Source organism: Oncorhynchus tshawytscha, linkage group LG16 (assembly GCF_018296145.1).
Source record: "Oncorhynchus tshawytscha isolate Ot180627B linkage group LG16, Otsh_v2.0, whole genome shotgun sequence".
NCBI classification, from domain to species: Eukaryota; Metazoa; Chordata; class Actinopteri; order Salmoniformes; family Salmonidae; genus Oncorhynchus; species Oncorhynchus tshawytscha.
In genome coordinates, this window is record NC_056444.1 from 16,823,671 (window position 1) to 16,842,981 (window position 19,311).

Sequence of the window (19,311 nt, forward strand, 5' to 3'; positions counted from 1 at the left end):
CCTCTCTCTCTCTCTCCCACACCTCCTGTGTCCTCTCTCTCCTCTCTCCCACCCCTCCCGTGTCCTCTCTCTCCTCTCTCCCCCACCCCTCCTGTGTCCTCTCTCTCCTCTCTCTCCCACCCCTCCTGTGTCCTCTCTCTCCTCTCTCCCACACCTCCTGTGTCCTCTCTCTCCTCTCTCCCACCCTCCTGTGTCCTCTCTCTCCTCTCTCCCACCCCTCCTGTGTCCTCCTCTCTCCCCCACCCCTCCTGTGTCCTCTCTCTCCCACCCCTCCTGTGTCCTCTCTCTCCTCTCTCCCACACCTCCTGTGTCCTCTCTCTCCTCTCTCCCACCCCTCATGTGTCCTCTCGCTCCTCTCTCCCCCACCCCTCCTGTGTCCTCTCTCTCCATGCCAGAAAGCAGATGGAATGTGAGTGCTCAGGGAGGAGGCTCCAGCCTAGTTTTATCCAATTAGCAGGCTTGTCAAATGAATTTATCCTGGGAGGCAGGGGGACAATAGGGAACCCAGGAACCCTGCCTGCACCACAAAGAGGCTTTATCAACATACTCCTAATACCTTTCACCATGTCATACTACTAAACCCCATACTGAACGTATGCCCATAGTACTAATGCAACATCCAAGACTCATACATACTGTTTGCAATCTCCCCATCTCATAAAAGAGCAAACAACATACTCAGTCATACACATGCACCCAACACACATACATACCGATGTACACATATTATAGGCCAGCCCAACCCATACACACATACTCACAAGTCATGCGTATAGACACACACAAACTACTGCAGCATAGTCGCGGGAAGTAGGAGTGCTGAGGGTGCTGCAGCACCCCCTGATAAATAGTTTTATTATATGTTTTTATAAATAACAGTAATTCTACTAAATGTGTGATCTAGGCCTTTATTACTCCTGTATGAGCGGAGAAACATACTCTGCATCTCTGTTCTAAATCAGAGGAGCTGTCTCTGTGTGTCTCTGTCCTAAATCAGAGGAGCTGTCTCTGTGTGTTTCTGTTCTAAATCAGAGGAGCTGTCTCTGTGTGTTTCTGTTCTAAATCAGAGGAGCTGTCTCTGTGTTTCTGTTCTAAATCAGAGGAGCTGTCTCTGTCTGTTTCTGTTCTAAATCAGAGGAGCTGTCTCTGTGTGTCTGTTCTAAATCAGAGGAGCTGTCTCTGTGTGTCTGTTCTAAATCAGAGGAGCTGTCTCTGTGTTTCTGTTCTAAATCAGAGGAGCTGTCTCTGTGTTTCTGTCCTAAATCAGAGGAGCTGTCTCTGTGTGTCTGTCCTAAATCAGAGGAGCTGTCTCTGTATGTCTGTTCTAAATCAGAGGAGCTGTCTCTGTGTTTCTGTCCTAAATCAGAGGAGCTGTCTCTGTGTGTCTCTGTTCTAAATCAGAGGAGTTGTCTCTGTGTGTCTGTTCTAAATCAGAGGAGCTGTCTCTGTATGTCTGTCCTAAATCAGAGGAGCTGTCTCTGTGTGTCTCTGTTCTAAATCAGAGGAGCTGTCTCTGTGTGTCTCTGTTCTAAATCAGAGGAGCTGTCTCTGTGTGTCTCTGTGTGCCTCTGTTCTAAATCAGAGGAGCTGTCTCTGTGTGTCTCTGTCCTAAATCAGAGGAGCTGTCTCTGTGTGACTCTGTTCTAAATCAGAGGAGCTGTCTCTGTGTGTCTCTGTCCTAAATCAGAGGAGCTGTCTCTGTGTGTCTGTCCTAAATCAGAGGAGCTGTCTCTGTGTGTCTCTGTTCTAAATCAGAGGAGCCGTCTCTGTGTGTTTCTGTTCTTCATCAACCACCATCTGCGCTGTGATGCGATGGAGAGCGAGACAGGGGGAGGAGAGGAAAGAAGAAGAAGAAGGATGGATTATCTCCCCCCCTCTCTCTCCCCCTGTCTCTCTCTGTGTCTCTGCTGGAATGGATTGATGGAAAAAGTTGTGTTGAGGCCAGCTTGTCATCATGAGGCAGGGTATCTGCTAAGCAAATCCAGTCTGATTAATGGATCTAGAAGAGACAGACTCAAAGATGAGGCTGCGTTTAGGGAGGCTTGACGTGGGAGAGGTTCTCATGAAATAACAAGAGTGTTTGTAAAGCCATGATAAAGCATGTGATACACTAGTGTGTGTGTGTGTACAAGTTTGTTAGTCACAAGTGTGAGTTTCGTTAGTCTGTTGTGGACATGTTGCTGTGTGTGTGTGTCTTTCTACTACTTTGTTTTTGAGGATTCGTACCTCCCATTGGGACCCACAGGTGGTTGGTTCACTAGATGAGACGGGTGTGTCTCTTTCCTTGCCGTGTGTGCGCGCGCGTGTGTATGTGCGCGCGCGTGTGTGTGTGTGTGTGTGTGTGTGTGTGTGTGTGTGTGCGGCAGCTGCACTTCTCTCCTGAAGTCCACAGTCTTAGCCGTGTGGTGTCCCTTCTAGGTTAGTAGTAACAGTGGTTAGTTCTAGGTTAGTAGTAACAGTGGTTAGTTCTAGGTTAGTAGTAACAGTGGTTAGTTCTAGGTTAGTAGTAACAGTGGTTAGTTCTAGGTTAGTAGTAACAGTGGTTAGTTCTAGGTGAGTAGTAACAGTGGTTAGTTCTAGGTTAGTAGTAACAGTGGTTAGTTCTAGGTTAGTAGTAACAGTGGTTATCGGTTACTGTGTAGCCTAGCTATGTCCATCGGTTACAGTGTAGCCTAGCTATGTCCATCGGTTACTGTGTAGCCTAGCTATGTCCATCGGTTACTGTGTAGCCTAGCTATGTTCATCGGTTACTGTGTAGCCTAGCTATGTCCATCGGTTACTGTGTAGCCTAGCTATGTCCATCGGTTACTGTGTAGCCTAGCTATGTCCACCGGTTACTGTGTAGCCTAGCTATGTTCATCGGTTACTGTGTAGCCTAGCTATGTCCATCGGTTACTGTGTAGCCTAGCTATGTTCATCGGTTACTGTGTAGCCTAGCTATGTCCATGTGGTTACTGTGTAGCCTAGCTATGTCCATGTGGTTACTGTGTAGCCTAGCTATGTCCATCGGTTACTGTGTAGCCTAGCTATGTTCATCGGTTACTGTGTAGCCTAGCTATGTTCATCGGTTACTGTGTAGCCTAGCTATGTCCATCGGTTACTGTGTAGCCTAGCTATGTCCATCGGTTACTGTGTAGCCTAGCTATGTCCATCGGTTACTGTGTAGCCTAGCTATGTTCATCGGTTACTGTGTAGCCTAGCTATATCCATGTGGTTACTGTGTAGCCTAGCTATGTCCATGTGGTTACTGTGTAGCCTAGCTATGCTATGTCCATCGGTTACTGTGTAGCCTAGCTATGTCCATCGGTTACTGTGTAGCCTAGCTATGTCCATCGGTTACTGTGTAGCCTAGCTATGCGGTTACTGTGTAGCCTAGCTATGTCCATCGGGTTAGCCTAGCTATGTCCATCGGTTACTGTGTAGCCTAGCTATGTCCATCGGTTACTGTGTAGCCTATGTTCATCGGTTACTGTGTAGCCTAGCTATGTTCATCGGTTACTGTGTAGCCTAGCTATGTCCATGTGGTTACTGTGTAGCCTAGCTATGTCCATGTGGTTACTGTGTAGCCTAGCTATGTCCATGTGGTTACTGTGTAGCCTAGCTATGTCCATCGGTTACTGTGTAGCCTAGCTATGTCCATCGGTTACTGTGTAGCCTAGCTATGTCCATGTGGTTACTGTGTAGCCTAGCTATGTCCATAGGTTACTGTGTAGCCTAGCTATGTCCATCAGTTACTGTGTAACCTAGCTATGTCCACCGGTTACTGTGTAGCCTAGCTATGTCCATCGGTTACTGTGTAGCCTAGCTATGTCCATCGGTTACTGTGTAGCCTAGCTATGTCCATCGGTTACTGTGTAGCTTAGCTATGTCCATCGGTTACTGTGTAGCCTAGCTATGTCCACCGGTTACTGTGTAGCCTAGCTATGTCCATTGGTTACTGTGTAGCCTAGCTATATCCATGTGGTTACTGTGTAGCCTAGCTATGTCCATCGGTTACTGTGTAACCTAGCTATGTCCATTGGTTACAGTGTAACCTAGCTATGTCCATCGGTTACTGTGTAACCTAGCTATGTCCATCAGTTACTGTGTAACCTAGCTATGTCCACCGGTTACTGTGTAGCCTAGCTATGTCCATCGGTTACTGTGTAGCCTAGCTATGTCCATCGGTTACTGTGTAGCCTAGCTATGTCCATCGGTTACTGTGTAACCTAGCTATGTCCATCAGTTACTGTGTAACCTAGCTATGTCCACCGGTTACTGTGTAGCCTAGCTATGTCCATCGGTTACTGTGTAGCCTAGCTATGTCCATGTGGTTACTGTGTAGCCTAGCTATGTCCATAGGTTACTGTGTAGCCTAGCTATGTCCATCGGTTACTGTGTAGCCTAGCTATGTCCATCGGTTACTGTGTAGCCTAGCTATGTCCATCGGTTACTGTGTAGCTTAGCTATGTCCATCGGTTACTGTGTAGCCTAGCTATGTCCACCGGTTACTGTGTAGCCTAGCTATGTCCATTGGTTACGGTGTAGCCTAGCTATATCCATGTGGTTACTGTGTAGCCTAGCTATATCCATGTGGTTACTGTGTAGCCTAGCTATATCCATGTGGTTACTGTGTAGCCTAGCTATGTCCATGTGGTTACTGTGTAGCCTAGCTATGTCCACCAGTTACTGTGTAGCCTAGCTATGTCCACCAGTTAGTAGCCTAGCTATGTCCATGTGGTTACTGTGTAGCCTAGCTATGTCCATGTGGTTACTGTGTAGCCTAGCTATGTCCATGTGGTTACTGTGTAGCCTAGCTGTCCATCGGTGACTGTGTAACCTAGCTATGTCCATCGGTTACTGTGTAACCTAGCTATGTCCATCGGTTACTGTGTAGCCTAGCTATGTCCACCAGTTACTGTGTAGCCTAGCTATGTCCATGTGGTTACTGTGTAACCTAGCTATGTCCACCAGTTACTGTGTAGCCTAGCTATGTCCATCGGTTACTATGTAGCCTAGCTATGTCCATGTGGTTACTGTGTAGCCTAACTATGTCCATAGGTTACTGTGTAGCCTAGCTATGTCCACCGGTTACTGTGTAGCCTAGCTATGTCCATTGGTTACTGTGTAGCCTAGCTATGTCCATCGGTTACTGTGTAGCCTAGCTATGTCCATCGGTTACTGTGTAGCCTAGCTATGTCCATCGGTTACTGTGTAACCTAGCTATGTCCACCGGTTACTGTGTAACCTAGCTATGTCCACTGGTTACTGTGTAGCCTAGCTATGTCCATCGGTTACTGTGTAGCCTAGCTATGTCCATGTGGTTACTGTGTAGCCTAGCTATGTCCATGTGGTTACTGTGTAGCCTAGCTATGTCCATGTGGTTACTGTGTAGCCTAGCTATGTCCACCAGTTACTGTGTAGCCTAGCTATGTCCATGTGGTTACTGTGTAGCCTAGATATGTCCATCGGTTACTGTGTAACCTAGCTATGTCCATCGGTTACTGTGTAACCTAGCTATGTCCATCGGTTACTGTGTAGCCTAGCTATGTCCATCGGTTACTGTGTAGCCTAGCTATGTCCATCGGTTACTGTGTAGCCTAGCTATGTCCATCGGTTACTGTGTAGCCTAGCTATGTCCATGTGGTTATGGTATTAGTCTTAGTTAGCCAAATCCAGTTTTGGTTGTCTAGCCCCTGGGTGTGTATGCTTGTGCTTTGTGTGTGTTTGTTAGGAAGCTCTTGATGTGTCCAGACTCAGTGTTAAAGTGCATGTTCCAGTATGTTCTAGACAGAGCTCATGTGATCCAGCCAGCCCATTTAGATCAAAGAGAGGAGAGAAATAAATCCAGGGGGGTTCTGGGTGGAGAGAGAAGGGTAAGAGATAAGGAAAGAAGGCCAGGGCGTTCTGGGTGGAGAGAGAAGGGTAAGAGATAAGGAAAGAAGGCCAGGGGGTTCTGGGTGGAGAGAGAAGGGTAAGAGATAAGGAAAGAAGGCCAGGGGGTTCTGGGTGGAGTGAGAAGGGTAAGAGATAAGGAAAGAAGGCCAGGGGGTTTTGGGTGGAGAGAGAAGGGTAAGAGATAAGGAAAGAAGGCCAGGGAGTTCTGGGTGGAGAGAGAAGGGTAAGAGATAAGGAAAGAAGGCCAGGGGGTTTTGGGTGGAGAGAGAAGGGTAGGATAGTAATAATAGTGAACAACTACAGAAGATTTTTTGCTTAGAACCCTGTTCCCACCAACCACTCTCTCCCCTGTCCAGCTCTGCGTGAGTGCATGTGTGTTTTCTGTGTGCGTGCATGTGTGTTTTCTGTGTGAGTGCATGTGTGTTTTCTGTGTGAGTGCATGTGTGTTTTCTGTGTGAGTGCATGTGTGTTTTCTGTGTGAGTGCATGTGTGTTTTCTGTGTGAGTGCATGTGTGTTGTCTGTGTGCGTGCATGTGTGTTTGCTGTGTGGGTGCATGTAAGTTTGCTGTGTGAGTGCATGTGTGTTTGCTGTGTGAGTGCATGTGTGTTTGCTGTGTGAGTGCATGTGGGTGCATGTGTGTTTGCTGTGTGGGTGCATGTGTGTTTGCTGTGTGGGTGCATGTGTGTTTGCTGTGTGAGTGCATGTGTGTTTGCTGTGTGAATGCATGTGTGTTTGCTGTGTGGGTGCATGTATTTTTGCTGTGTGGGTGCATGTGTGTTTGCTGTGTGGGTGCATGTGTGTTTGCTGTGTGAGTGCATGTGTGTTTGCAGTGTGAATGCATGTGTGTTTGCTGTGTGGGTGCATGTAAGTTTGCTGTGTGAGTGCATGTGTGTTTGCTGTGTGAGTGCATGTGTGTTTGCTGTGTGTTTGCTGTGTGGGTGCATGTAAGTTTGCTGTGTGAGTGCATGTGTGTTTGCTGTGTGTTTGCTGTGTGGGTGCATGTAAGTTTGCTGTGTGAGTGCATGTGTGTTTGCTGTGTGAGTGCATGTGTGTTTGCTGTGTGTTTGCTGTGTGGGTGCATGTACGTTTGCTGTGTGAGTGCATGTGTGTTTGCTGTGTGAGTGCATGTGTGAGTGCATGTGTGTTTGCTGTGTGAGTGCATGTGTGTTTGCTGTGTGGGTGCATGTGTGTTTGCTGTGTGAGTGCATGTGTGTTTGCTGTGTGAGTGCATGTGTGTTTGCTGTGTGTTTGCTGTGTGAGTGCATGTAAGTTTGCTGTGTGAGTGCATGTGTGTTTGCTGTGTGAGTGCATGTGTGTTTGCTGTGTGAGTGCATGTGTGTTTGCTGTGTGAGTGCATGTGTGTTTGCTGTGTGAGTGCATGTGTGTTTGCTGTGTGAGTGCATGTGGGTTTGCTGTGTGAATGCATGTGTGTTTGCTGTGTGGGTGCATGTATTTTTTTCTGTGTGCGTGCATGTGTGTTTTCTGTGTGGGTGCATGTAAGTTTGCTGTGTGAGTGCATGTGTGTTTGCTGTGTGGGTGCATGTGTGTTTGCTGTGTGGGTGCATGTAAGTTTGCTGTGTGAGTGCATGTGTGTTTGCATGTGTGAGTGCATGTGTGAGTGCATGTGTGAGTGCATGTGTGTTTGCTGAGAGAGAGAGAGAGAGAGAGAGAGAGAGAGAGAGAGAGAGAGAGAGAGAGAGATTTCCAGTCTGGGAGCTGTGTGGACCACCCTCCTCATCCTGACAGGAAGTTGTTAGTTTAACCTGACAGGGAAGAATTTGGGAAACTTGACAGAGAGCCACGAGAGAGAGAGAAAATCTCCCCGCTCGGCATTAACTGTTAATAGACTGACCATTACCCCTCTCTCTTTTTCTCTCTTTTTTTTCTCTCTCTCTCCCCCCTAATTTATTGCCTTATTTCTCCCTCTCTCATATCTCATACACACAATCTACACACAAATATTCATATGAGCTCCTGCTCACACTCCCACTGCTGCACTACTAGAACCCCCCTCCTCCTCCTTGTAGTCAGTTGTTCTTTGTACTGAGTGGTGAATACAGGCTCTGTGTATCCCCTTCCTCTACCTGTATCTGCTCCACCTGAATGGGGGGAGAGGCGCAGAATGATGAAGGGAGAGGCTGATGGGTGCGGGAGGAAAGGAGGATGGGGGCTGACGGAAAAGAAAGGTTTTGTTTGTGTCTGGGCTGGAGTTGTGTTTCTGAGGGCGGGCCTCTGCTGTGACTAGGACCCTCACCTGGTCTCTACCTTTCAGTGGGGTGTTTGTATGTGTCTGAGTGTTTTCCGCTGTGTGTGGAGGTGTGTTTATGATGTTGCCATGGGATCTGTCAGTGGTATGGTAGTTAGAGTGGTTGTTGGTTTAGTGACAGAATGTGTGTGGGAATGAGTGGATTCATATTGTTTGTTTTGAGTGTTGTAAATCTGTGTATGACATTTGACCCCCTCTCTCTCTCTCCATCAGGGGGTAGTGTATGACATTTGACCCCCTCTCTTTCTCTCCATCAGGGGTAGTGTATGACATTTGACCCCCCCCTCTCTCTCTCCATCAGGGGTAGTGTATGACATTTAACCCCCTCTCTCTCTCTCCATCAGGGGGTAGTGTATGACATTTGACCCCCTCTCTCTCTCTCCATCAGGGGGTAGTGTATGGAAGATGTCTGGAACAGACTGGACTCCGTGGATGAAAAAGCGACGGGCGCGTGTGCTGTGTGCTCTGGGTGCTGTGCTACTGTGCTGCCTACAGGACGGCGCCACTGTCACTGGTGAGTAGAGCGCTGGTCATGTCACTGTCACTGGTGAGTAGAGTGCTGGTCATGTCACTGTCACTGGTGAGTAGAGTGCTGGTCATGTCACTGTCACTGGTGAGTAGAGCGCTGGTCATGTCACTGTCACTGGTGAGTAGAGCGCTGGTCATGTATAGTATCCCAACAGGGAACCAGGGATAGTCATAGAGATAATAACATGTCTGAGATAACAGGGAACCAGGGATAGTCATAGAGATAATAACATGTCTGAGATAACAGGGAACCAGGGATAGTCATAGAGATACTGGGATATCTGAGATAACAGGGATCTATCTCAACTAATGTGTTATTAACGATGGAGGTTTACACCAAGTTGTTTTGCACACATCAAAAGAAAGGATTCAATCCTATGTGGGTGGAAGGAGAATAAGCTATCTTCACAGTTTGTCTTAAACATGTGTATGGCAGTGGGACTTATCACTCCCTCTCCCCCCTCCCTCTCTGTCCCATCTCTCCCTCTCCCATCCCTCTCTCTTCCACCCATACATCTCTCTTCCATCTCTCTCCCATCCCTCCATCTCTCTCCCATCTCTCCCCTCCCTCTCTCCCATCCCTCCCTCTCCCACCCCTACCTCTCCCTCCCATCTCTCTCCCATCCCTCCATCTCTTCCCTCTCTCTCCTATCTCTCCCCTCCCTCTCTCCCATCCCTCCCTCTCTCCCATCTCTCTCCCATCCCTCCCTCTCTCTCTCCTATCTTTCTCCCTCTCTCCCATCCCTCTCTCCTATATCTCCCTCTCCTATTTCTCCCTCTCTCCCATCCCTCCCTCTCTCCTATCTCTCCCTCTCTCCCATCCCTCTCTTCTCCCAGATGAAGTGCCAGTGTTCACAGAGGAGCCTCTGTCGGTGGTGCAGAAGTTAGGTGGTAGCGTGACCCTGAGGTGCAGCGCCCGACCCCCCTCGGCCAACATCAGCTGGCGGCTGAACGGGCGTGAGCTGGTTGCCGGGGTCGGTGGGGACCTGGGGGTGGTACTGGAGCCTGGCACGCTGCTCATCCCAGCCCTCACCAACCTCACCCTGGGCAGGTACCAGTGTGTGGCCAGCACCAATGCAGGGGGACTGGCCAGTGTGCCGGCCAACGTCACCGCTGCCAGTGAGTAGCTGTTTATGCATTTCTGGTTTATTTGAATAGTGAGTCTGGTAGTGTTTTTTTCTCTTCATTTTAGGCCTTTTGGAAAAACAGCGTCACTTTCAATTATCACAGTGAGCATATCATGTATCTTACAAACAATCAGTCATAATACAACATTGTGTTGTTTAGTGTGTAGATCTAGATTAGTCAGCAAGACCTTTGTATGGTAGTGTCATCTGACTCCATAGTGGGGAGACGGGAATAATAATGCTGTGTAGTAGTGTGGTGTAGTAGTGTAGTAGTGTAGTAGAATAGTAGTGTGGTGTAGTAGTGTAGTGTGGTAGTGTAGTAGTGTGGTGTAGTAGTGTAGTAGAATAGTAGTGTAGTGTGGTAGTGTAGTAGAATAGTAGTGTGGTGTAGTAGTGTAGAGGTGTAGTGCTTGGCCATCTAGTGGTGTGTAGTGTAGTAGTGTAGTGCTTGGTCATCTAGTGGTGTGTAGTGGTACTATAATGGTAGAGAAGTGGTAGTGTCTGTCAGGGGACTGAGAGGGGGTCTGCCCGGAGCAGTGCAATGTGACCCTGAAGCCAGGTGGCCAGGGGAGGGAAGGAGACCCTGGGGTCGTTGTGAATGGGACCTCCTCCCTGGCTCTCAACTCTTCTCCCCAGCTCCCCAGGACACAACCTCTCCAACAAGGAGCCAGGGTTCTGGTCTAGAAGCACGGTTTTGACTGTTCCTATAGGCCTGCTTCGGTACTGCAGTTTAACTGACGCCCGGCCCAGAAAGACATGGAGAAGTCCGATATTAAAAAAAAATCGTAATAAGACACTTTAGTCATCACCTCTGTGCACAAAGCATCCATTGAATCGTTGAAGATATTAACATGTTATATTCATCCAATGTCTGCCATGTCCAATCTCTTTCTAAAACTATCCGCCGCCATTGTTGCAACCCCTATTACCAGCCTGTTCAACCTCTCTTTCGTATCGTCCAAGATCCCTAAAGATTGGAAAGCTGCTGCGGTCATCCCCCTCTTCAAAGGTAAACGATATCATAACCGCCATCGATAAAAGACAGTACTGTGCAGCCGTCTTCATCGACCTGGCCAAGGCTTTCGACTCTGTCAGTAATCACAGTATTCTTATCGGCAGACTCAATAGCCTTGGTTTTTCTAATGACTACCTAGCCTGGTTCACCAACTACTTTGCAGAGTTCAGTGTGTCAAATCGGAGGGCATGTTGTCCGGACCTCTGGCAGTCTCTATGGGGGTACCACAGGGTTCAATTCTCGGGCCGACTCTTTTCTCTGTATATATCAATGATGTCGCTCTTGCTGCGGGCGATTCCCTGATCCACCTCTACGCAGACGACACCATTCTGTATACTTCTGGCCCTTCCTTGGACACTGTGCTAACTAACCTCCAAACAAGCTTCAATGCCATACAACACTCCTTCCGTGGCCTCCAACTGCTCTTAAACGCTAGTAAAACCAAATACATGCTTTTCAACCGTTCGCTGCCCTCACCCGCCTGCCCGACTAGCATCACCACCCTGGACGGTTCCGATCTAGAATATGTGGACAACTATAAATACCTAGGTGTCTGGTTAGACTGTAAACTCTCCTTCCAGACTCATATTAAACATCTCCAATCAAAAATCGAATCTAGGACCGTCTTTCTATTTCACAACAAAGCCTCCTTCACTCACACCGCCAAACTTACCCTAGTAAAACTAACTATCCTACCGATCCTCGACTTCGGCGATGTTGTCTACAAAATAGCTTTCAACACTCTACTCAGCAAACTGGATGCAGTCTATCACAGTGCCATCCGTTTTGTTACCATATCACCTTATACCACCCACCACTGCGACCTGTATGCTCTAGTCTTCTGGCCCTCATTACATATTCGTCGCCAGACCATCTATAAGTCTATGCTAGGTAAAGCTCCGCCTTATCTCAGTTTTTTATTTTACCTTTATTTTACTAGGCAAGTCAGTTAAGAACAAATTCTTATTTTCAATGACGGCCTAGGAACAGTGGGTTAACTGCCTGTTCAGGGGCAGAACGACAGATGTCAGCTCGGGGATTCGAACTTGCAACCTTTCAGTTACTAGTCCAACGCTCTAACCACTAGGCTACCCTGCCGCCCCAGTTCACTGGTCACGATAACAACACCCACCCGTAGCACACTTTCCAGCAGGTATATCTCACTGATCATCCCCAAAGCCAACACCTCATGTGGCTTTCCTTCCAGTTCTCTGCTGCCAGTGACTGGAACGAACTGCAAAAATCGCTGAAGTTGGAGACTTTTATTTCCCTCACCAACTTTAAACGTCAACTATCTGAGCAGCTAACCAATCGCTGCAGTTGTACATAGTCCATCTGTAAATAGCCCACCCAATCTATCTACCTCTGTAAGGGTTTTCCTGTGGTGAAGGAGAAGCGGACCAAAATGCAGCGTGGTGGTTATTCATGTTCTTTAATAAAGGAACTAGACATGAAATAACAAAACAATAAATGTGCAAAAACCTAAACAGTCCTATCTGGTACAAACACAGAGACAGGAACAATCACCCACAAACACACAGTGAAACCCAGGCTACCTAAGTATGATTCTCAATCAGAGACAACTAATGACACCTGCCTCTGATTGAGAACCATACTAGGCCGAAACATAGAAATACCCAAAACCTAGAAAAACAAACAGACTGCCCACCCAACTCACGCCCTGACCATACTAAATAAATACAAAACAAAGGAAATAAAGGTCAGAACGTGACAACCTCATCCCCATACTGTTTTTATTTGATTTCCTTTTCTGCTCTTTTGCACATCAGTATCTCTACTTGCACATCATCATCTGCTCATTTATCACTCCAGTGTTAATCTGCTAAATTGTAATTATTCGCTCCTATGGCCTATGTATTGCCTACCTCCTCATGCCTTTTGCACACACTGTATATAGACTTTCTTTTTTCTACTGTGTCATTGATTTATTTATTGTGTTATTGGCTTGTTTATTGTTTACTCCATGTGTAACTCTGTGTTGTTGTCTGTGTCACACTGCTTTGCTTTTATCTTGGCCAGGTTGCAGTTGCAAATGAGAACTTGTTCTCAACTAGCCTACCTGGTTAAATAAAAGTGAAATAAAAAACATGTAAACCGGGAGCAACCCGAAAATATAGACGGTCCATGAATCGCCATACGCGAACGTGAGTAGATTACATTGAAAACAAAGGTTGGAAATCTTGGACACAGTCTCTAGGTCTGTTATATCTCAGTGCTCCCCCTCTCCCCACCACACCACATTCCTCTAACGGGGGAGTTATGGCTCCGTAATTTAGGGAGAGGGCTGCTTTTTTTGTGAGGGTGTGTGATGGTTGTGTGATTGTGTGTGAGGTTGTGTGTTAGGCCTGTGTTTGTATCTGTGTGTGATGTTTTGTGAGGTTGTCTCTGGTATTTTGTAAGTGTGTGACTGTGTGTGTAGTGTTTTTAGAGAGTGTGTGTGTAGTGTTTTTAGAGTGTATTGTGTTTTTAGAGAGTGTGTGTGTGTAGTGTTTTAGAGTGTGTGTGTAGTGTTTTTAGAGAGTGTGTGTGTAGTGTTTTTAGAGAGTGTGTGTGTGTAGTGTTTTTAGAGAGAGTGTGTGTGTGTGTAGTGTTTTTAGAGAGAGTGTGTGTGTGTGTAGTGTTTTTAGAGAGTGTGTGTGTGTAGTGTTTTTAGAGAGTGTGTGTGTAGTGTTTTTAGAGAGTGTGTGTGTAGTGTTTTTAGAGTGTGTGTGTGTGTAGTGTTTTTAGAGAGTGTGTGTGTGTGTGTAGTGTTTTAGAGAGTGTGTGTGTGTGTGTAGTGTTTTAGAGAGTGTGTGTAGTGTTTTTAGAGGGTGTGTAGTGTTTTTACAGAGACTGTATTGTGTTTTTAGAGTGTGTGTAGTGTTTTACAGAGTGTGTGTGTGTGTAGTGTTTTTACAGAGTGTGTGTGTGTAGTATTTTTAGAGTGTGTGGGTGTAGTGTTTTACAGAGTGTGTGTATGTAGTGTTTTTACAGAGAGTGTGTGTGTGTAGTATTTTTAGAGTGTGTGGGTGTAGTGTTTTACAGAGTGGGTGTAGTGTTTTTAGACAGTGTGTAGTGTTTTTAGACAGTGTGTGTAGTGTTTTTAGAGAGTGTGTGGTGTTTTTAGAACTTGTGTGTGTGTGTGTAGTGTCTTTAGAGAGAGTGTGTGTAGTGTTTTTAGACAGTGTGTGTAGTGTTTTTAGACAGTGTGTGTAGTGTTTTTAGACAGTGTGTGTGTAGTGTTTTTAGACAGTGTGTGTGTAGTGTTTTTAGACAGTGTGTGTGTAGTGTTTTTAGACAGTGTGTGTGTAGTGTTTTTAGTGTGTAGTGTTTTTAGACAGTGTGTGTGTAGTGTTTTTAGACAGTGTGTGTGTAGTGTTTTTAGACAGTGTGTGTTTTTAGACAGTGTGTGTGTAGTGTTTTTAGACAGTGTGTGTGTAGTGTTTTTAGACAGTGTGTGTGTAGTGTTTTTAGACAGTGTGTGTGTAGTGTTTTTAGACAGTGTGTGTGTAGTGTTTTTAGACAGTGTGTGTGTAGTGTTTTTAGACAGTGTGTGTGTAGTGTTTTTAGACAGTGTGTGTGTAGTGTTTTTAGACAGTGTGTGTGTAGTGTTTTTAGACAGTGTGTGTGTAGTGTTTTTAGACAGTGTGTAGTGTTTTTAGTGTTTTTAGACAGTGTGTGTGTAGGGTTTTTAGACAGTGTGTGTAGGGTTTTTAGACAGTGTGTGTGTAGGGTTTTTAGACAGTGTGTGTGTAGTGTTTTTAGACAGTGTGTGTGTGTTTTTAGACAGTGTTTTTAGACAGTGTGTGTAGTGTTTTTAGACAGTGTGTGTAGTGTTTTTAGACAGTGTGTGTAGTGTTTTTAGACAGTGTGTGTGTAGTGTTTTTAGACAATGTGTGTGTAGTGTTTTTAGACAGTGTGTGTGTAGTGTTTTTAGACAGTGTGTGTAGTGTTTTTAGACAGTGTGTGTAGTGTTTTTAGACAGTGTGTGTAGTGTTTTTAGACAGTGTGTGTAGTGTTTTTAGACAGTGTGTGTAGTGTCTTTAGAGAGTGTGTGTATAGTGTTTCAGAGAGTGTGTGTGTGTAGTGTTTTTAGGGGGTGTGTAGTGTCTTTAGAGTGTAGTGTAGCTGTGTTGAGAAATAGGAGGTGTTTTTAGAGTGTAGTGTAGCTGTGTTGAGAAACAGGAGGTGTTTTTAGAGTGTAGTGTAGCTGTGTTGAGAAACAGGAGGTGTTTTTAGAGTGTAGTGTAGCTGTGTTGAGAAACAGGAGGTGTTTTTAGAGTGTAGTGTAGCTGTGTTGAGAAACAGGAGGTGTTTTTAGAGTGTAGTGTAGCTGTGTTGAGAAACAGGAGGTGTTTTAGAGTGTAGTGTAGCTGTGTTGAGAAACAGGAGGTGTTTTTAGAGTGTAGTGTAGCTGTGTTGAGAAACAGGAGGTGTTTTTAGAGTGTAGTGTAGCTGTTGAGAAACAGGAGGTGTTTTAGTGTAGTGTAGCTGTGTTGAGAAACAGGAGGTGTTTTAGTGTAGTGTAGCTGTGTTGAGAAACAGGAGGTGTTTTAGAGTGTAGTTTTAGAGTGTAGTGTAGCTGTGTTGAGAAACAGGAGGTGTTTTTAGAGTGTAGTGTAGCTGTTGAGAAACAGGAGGTGTTTTTAGCGTGTAGTGCAGCTTTTATGAAACAGGAGGTGTTTTTAGAGTGTAGTGTAGCTGTGTTGAGAAACAGGAGGTGTTTTAGAGTGTAGTGTAGCTGTGTTGAGAAACAGGAGGTGTTTTTAGCGTGTAGTGTAGCTGTGTTGAGAAACAGGAGGTGTTTTTAGCGTGTAGTGCAGCTGTGTTGAGAAACAGGAGGTGTTTTTAGCGTGTAGTGCAGCTGTGTTGAGAAACAGGAGGTGTTTTTAGCGTGTAGTGTAGCTGTGTTGAGAAACAGGAGGTGTTTTTAGAGTGTAGTGTAGCTGTGTTGAGAAACAGGAGGTGTTTTTAGCGTGTAGTGCAGCTGTGTTGAGAAACAGGAGGTGTTTTTAGAGTGTAGTGTAGCTGTGTTGAGAAACAGGAGGTGTTTTTAGCGTGTAGTGCAGCTGTGTTGAGAAACAGGAGGTGTTTTTAGCGTGTAGTGTAGCTGTGTTGAGAAACAGGAGGTGTTTTTAGCGTGTAGTGCAGCTGTGTTGAGAAACAGGAGGTGTTTTTAGTGTAGTGTAGTGTTGAGAAAGCTGTTTTTGTTGAGCTGTGTTGAGAAACAGGAGGTGTTTTTAGCGTGTAGTGCAGCTGTGTTGAGAAACAGGAGGTGTTTTTAGCGTGTAGTGCAGCTGTGTTGAGAAACAGGAGGTGTTTTTAGCGTGTAGTGTAGCTGTGTTGAGAAACAGGAGGTGTTTTTAGAGTGTAGTGTAGCTGTGTTGAGAAACAGGAGGTGTTTTTAGAGTGTAGTGTAGCTGTGTTGAGAAACAGGAGGTGTTTTTAGCGTGTAGTGCAGCTGTGTTGAGAAACAGGAGGTGTTTTAGTGTAGTGTAGCTGTGTTGAGAAACAGGAGGTGTTTTTAGAGTGTAGTGTAGCTGTTGAGAAACAGGAGGTGTTTTTAGAGTGTAGTGTAGCTGTGTTGAGAAACAGGAGGTGTTTTTAGAGTGTAGTGTAGCTGTGTTGAGAAACAGGAGGTGTTTTAGTGTAGTGTAGCTGTGTTGAGAAACAGGAGGTGTTTTTAGAGTGTAGTGTAGCTGTGTTGAGAAACAGGAGGTGTTTTTAGAGTGTAGTGTAGCTGTGTTGAGAAACAGGAGGTGTTTTTAGAGTGTAGTGTAGCTGTTGAGAAACAGGAGGTGTTTTTAGCGTGTAGTGCAGCTTTTATGAAACAGGAGGTGTTTTTAGGCCAGTTGTTTTTAGGCTGTGTGTGTGTGTATAACTTCATGCTCAAACTTCCTCCATGCAGCATTACATGTCATTGATTAATGTGTATAGTGTGAGTCATAAGGATGTATGTTCTTGTGGAGCCAGACAGACAGACGCTGTCTTTTGTGTGTGTGTGTGTGTGTGTGTGTGTGTGTGTGTGTGTGTGTGTGTAGGAAGGAAAACATTGTCTCATGGCTCCATCCTTGCAGTCCATAGCTCTTTTCCTCCTGGTGTGTGTTTGGGCTCTGGCCCTCCTGCTATCTCACTCTGAAGAGTCTTTCTGAGCTCTCTCCCACTGGAACCAAGCTGTTTTCACATTATTTAAAACTCCCTGTTTGAATTCCTTAGTAGACAACCAACCTCCTCCTAACAGACAGACGGACAGGTCCCTAGAACACACAGCCATGCTGTTGTTGTCTTAGCTCTCTCTTTATGTAGTGTTGTGGTGTCTCTCTTTATGTAGTGTTGTGGTGGTGTCTCTTTATGTAGTGTTGTGGTGTCTCTCTTTATGTAGTGTTGTGGTGTCTCTCTTTATGTAGTGTTGTGGTGGTGTCTCTCTTTATGTAGTGTTGTGGTGGTTTCTCTTTTTGTAGTGTTGTGGTGTCTCAATGTAGTGTTGTGGTGGTGTCTCTTTATGTAGTGTTGTGGTGGTGCAGGGGGTGTTGTGGTGTCTCTTTATGTAGTGTTGTGGTGGTGCTTTGGGGGTGTTGTGGGTGTCTCTTTGTGTAGTGTTGTGGTGTCTCTTTGTGTAGTGTTGTGGTTGTGTCTCTTTATGTAGTGTTGTGGTGTCTCTCTTTATGTAGTGTTGTGGTGGTGTCTCTTTATGTAGTGTTGTGGTGTCTCTCTTTATGTAGTGTTGTGGTGGTGTCTCTTTATGTAGTGTTGTGGTGTCTCTCTTTATGTAGTGTTGCGGTGGTGTCTCTTTATGTAGTGTTGTGGTGTCTCTTTATGTAGTGTTGTGGTGGTGTCTCTTTGTGTAGTGTTGTGGTGTCTCTCTTTATGTAGTGTTGTGGTGGTGTCTCTTTATGTAGTGTTGTGGTGTCTCTCTTTATGTAGTGTTGCGGTGGTGTCTCTTTATGTAGTGTTGTGGTGTCTCTTTATGTAGTGTTGTGGTGGTGTCTCTTTTTGTAGTGTTGTGATGTCTCTATGTAGTGTTGTGGTGTCTCTCTTTATGTAGTGTTGTGGTGTCTCTCATTATGTAGTGTTGTGGTGGTGTCTCTTTATGTAGTGTTATGGTGTCTCTCATTATGTAGTGTTGTGGTGGTGTCTCTCTTTATGTAGTGTTGTGGTGGTGTCTCTTTATGTAGTATTGTGGTGGTGTCTCTTTATGTAGTGTTGTGGTGTCTCTCATTATGTAGTGTTGTGGTGGTCTCTCTTTATGTAGTGTTGTGGTGGTGTCTCTTTATGTAGTGTTGTGGTGGTCTCTCTTTATGTAGTGTTGTGGTGGTGTCTCTTTATGTAGTGTTGTGGTGGTGTCTCTTTATGTAGTGTTATGGTGTCTCTCATTATGTAGTGTTGTGGTGGTGTCTCTCTTTATGTAGTGTTGTGGTGTCTCTCTTTATGTAGTATTGTGGTGGTGTCTCTTTATGTAGTGTTGTGGTGGTGTCTCTTTTTGTAGTGTTGTGATGTCTCATTATGTAGTGTTGTGGTGTCTCTCTTTATGTAGTGTTGTGGTGTCTCTCATTATGTAGTGTTGTGGTGGTGTCTCTTTATGTAGTGTTATGGTGTCTCTTTATGTAGTGTTGTGGTGGTGTCTCTCTTTATGTAGTGTTGTGGTGGTGTCTCTCTATGTAGTGTTGTGGTGGTCTCTCTTTATGTAGTGTTGTGGTGGTCTCTTTATGTAGTGTTGTGGTGGTCTCTCTTCATGTAGTGTTGTGTTGGTCTCTCTTTATGTAGTGTTGTGGTGGTCTCTCTTTATGTAGTGTTGTGGTGGTCTCTCTTTATGTAGTGTTGTGTTGGTCTCTCTTTATGTAGTGTTGTGTTGGTCTCTCTTTATGTAGTGTTGTGGTTGTCTCTCTTTATGTAGTGTTGTGTGGTGGTCTCTCTTTATGTAGTGTTGTGGTGGTCTCTCTTTATGTAGTGTTGTGGTGGTCTCTCTTTATGTAGTGTTGTGTTGGTCTCTCTTTATGTAGTGTTGTGGTGGTGTCTCTTTATGTAGTGTTGTGGTGGTCTCTCTTTATGTAGTGTTGTGGTGGTCTCTCTTTATGTAGTGTTGTGGTGGTCTCTCTTTATGTAGTGTTGTGGTGTCTCTCTTTATGTAGTGTTGTGGTGGTGTCTCTTTATGTAGTGTTGTGGTGGTCTCTCTTTATGTAGTGTTGTGGTGGTCTCTCTTTATGTAGTGTTGTGGTGGTCTCTTTATGTAGTGTTGTGTTGGTCTCTCTTCATGTAGTGTTGTGTTGGTCTCTCTTTATGTAGTGTTGTGTTGGTCTCTCTTTATGTAGTGTTGTGTGGTGTCTCTCTTTATGTAGTGTTGTGGTTGTCTCTCTTTATGTAGTGTTGTGGTGGTCTCTCTTTATGTAGTGTTGTGGTTGTCTCTCTTTATGTAGTAGTGTCTCTTTTGTGTTGTGGTGTGTCTCTCTTTATGTAGTGTTGTGGTGTCTCTCTTTATGTAGTGTTGTGGTTGTCTCTC

General features: G+C 45.4%; 1 protein-coding gene across 1 annotated transcript in view; it reads left to right on the forward strand.

Annotated features, from left to right (window-relative positions):
- The window catches only part of LOC112215415 (brother of CDO-like), a 57,545-nt gene that overhangs the window by 20,561 nt on the left and 17,673 nt on the right, over positions 1-19,311 (forward strand). Inside the window, 2 exon segments of the mRNA XM_042298858.1 lie at positions 8,533-8,658; positions 9,510-9,791. Of these exon segments, the coding sequence (XP_042154792.1) occupies positions 8,550-8,658; positions 9,510-9,791 (391 nt within the window). The 5' untranslated portion in view covers positions 8,533-8,549.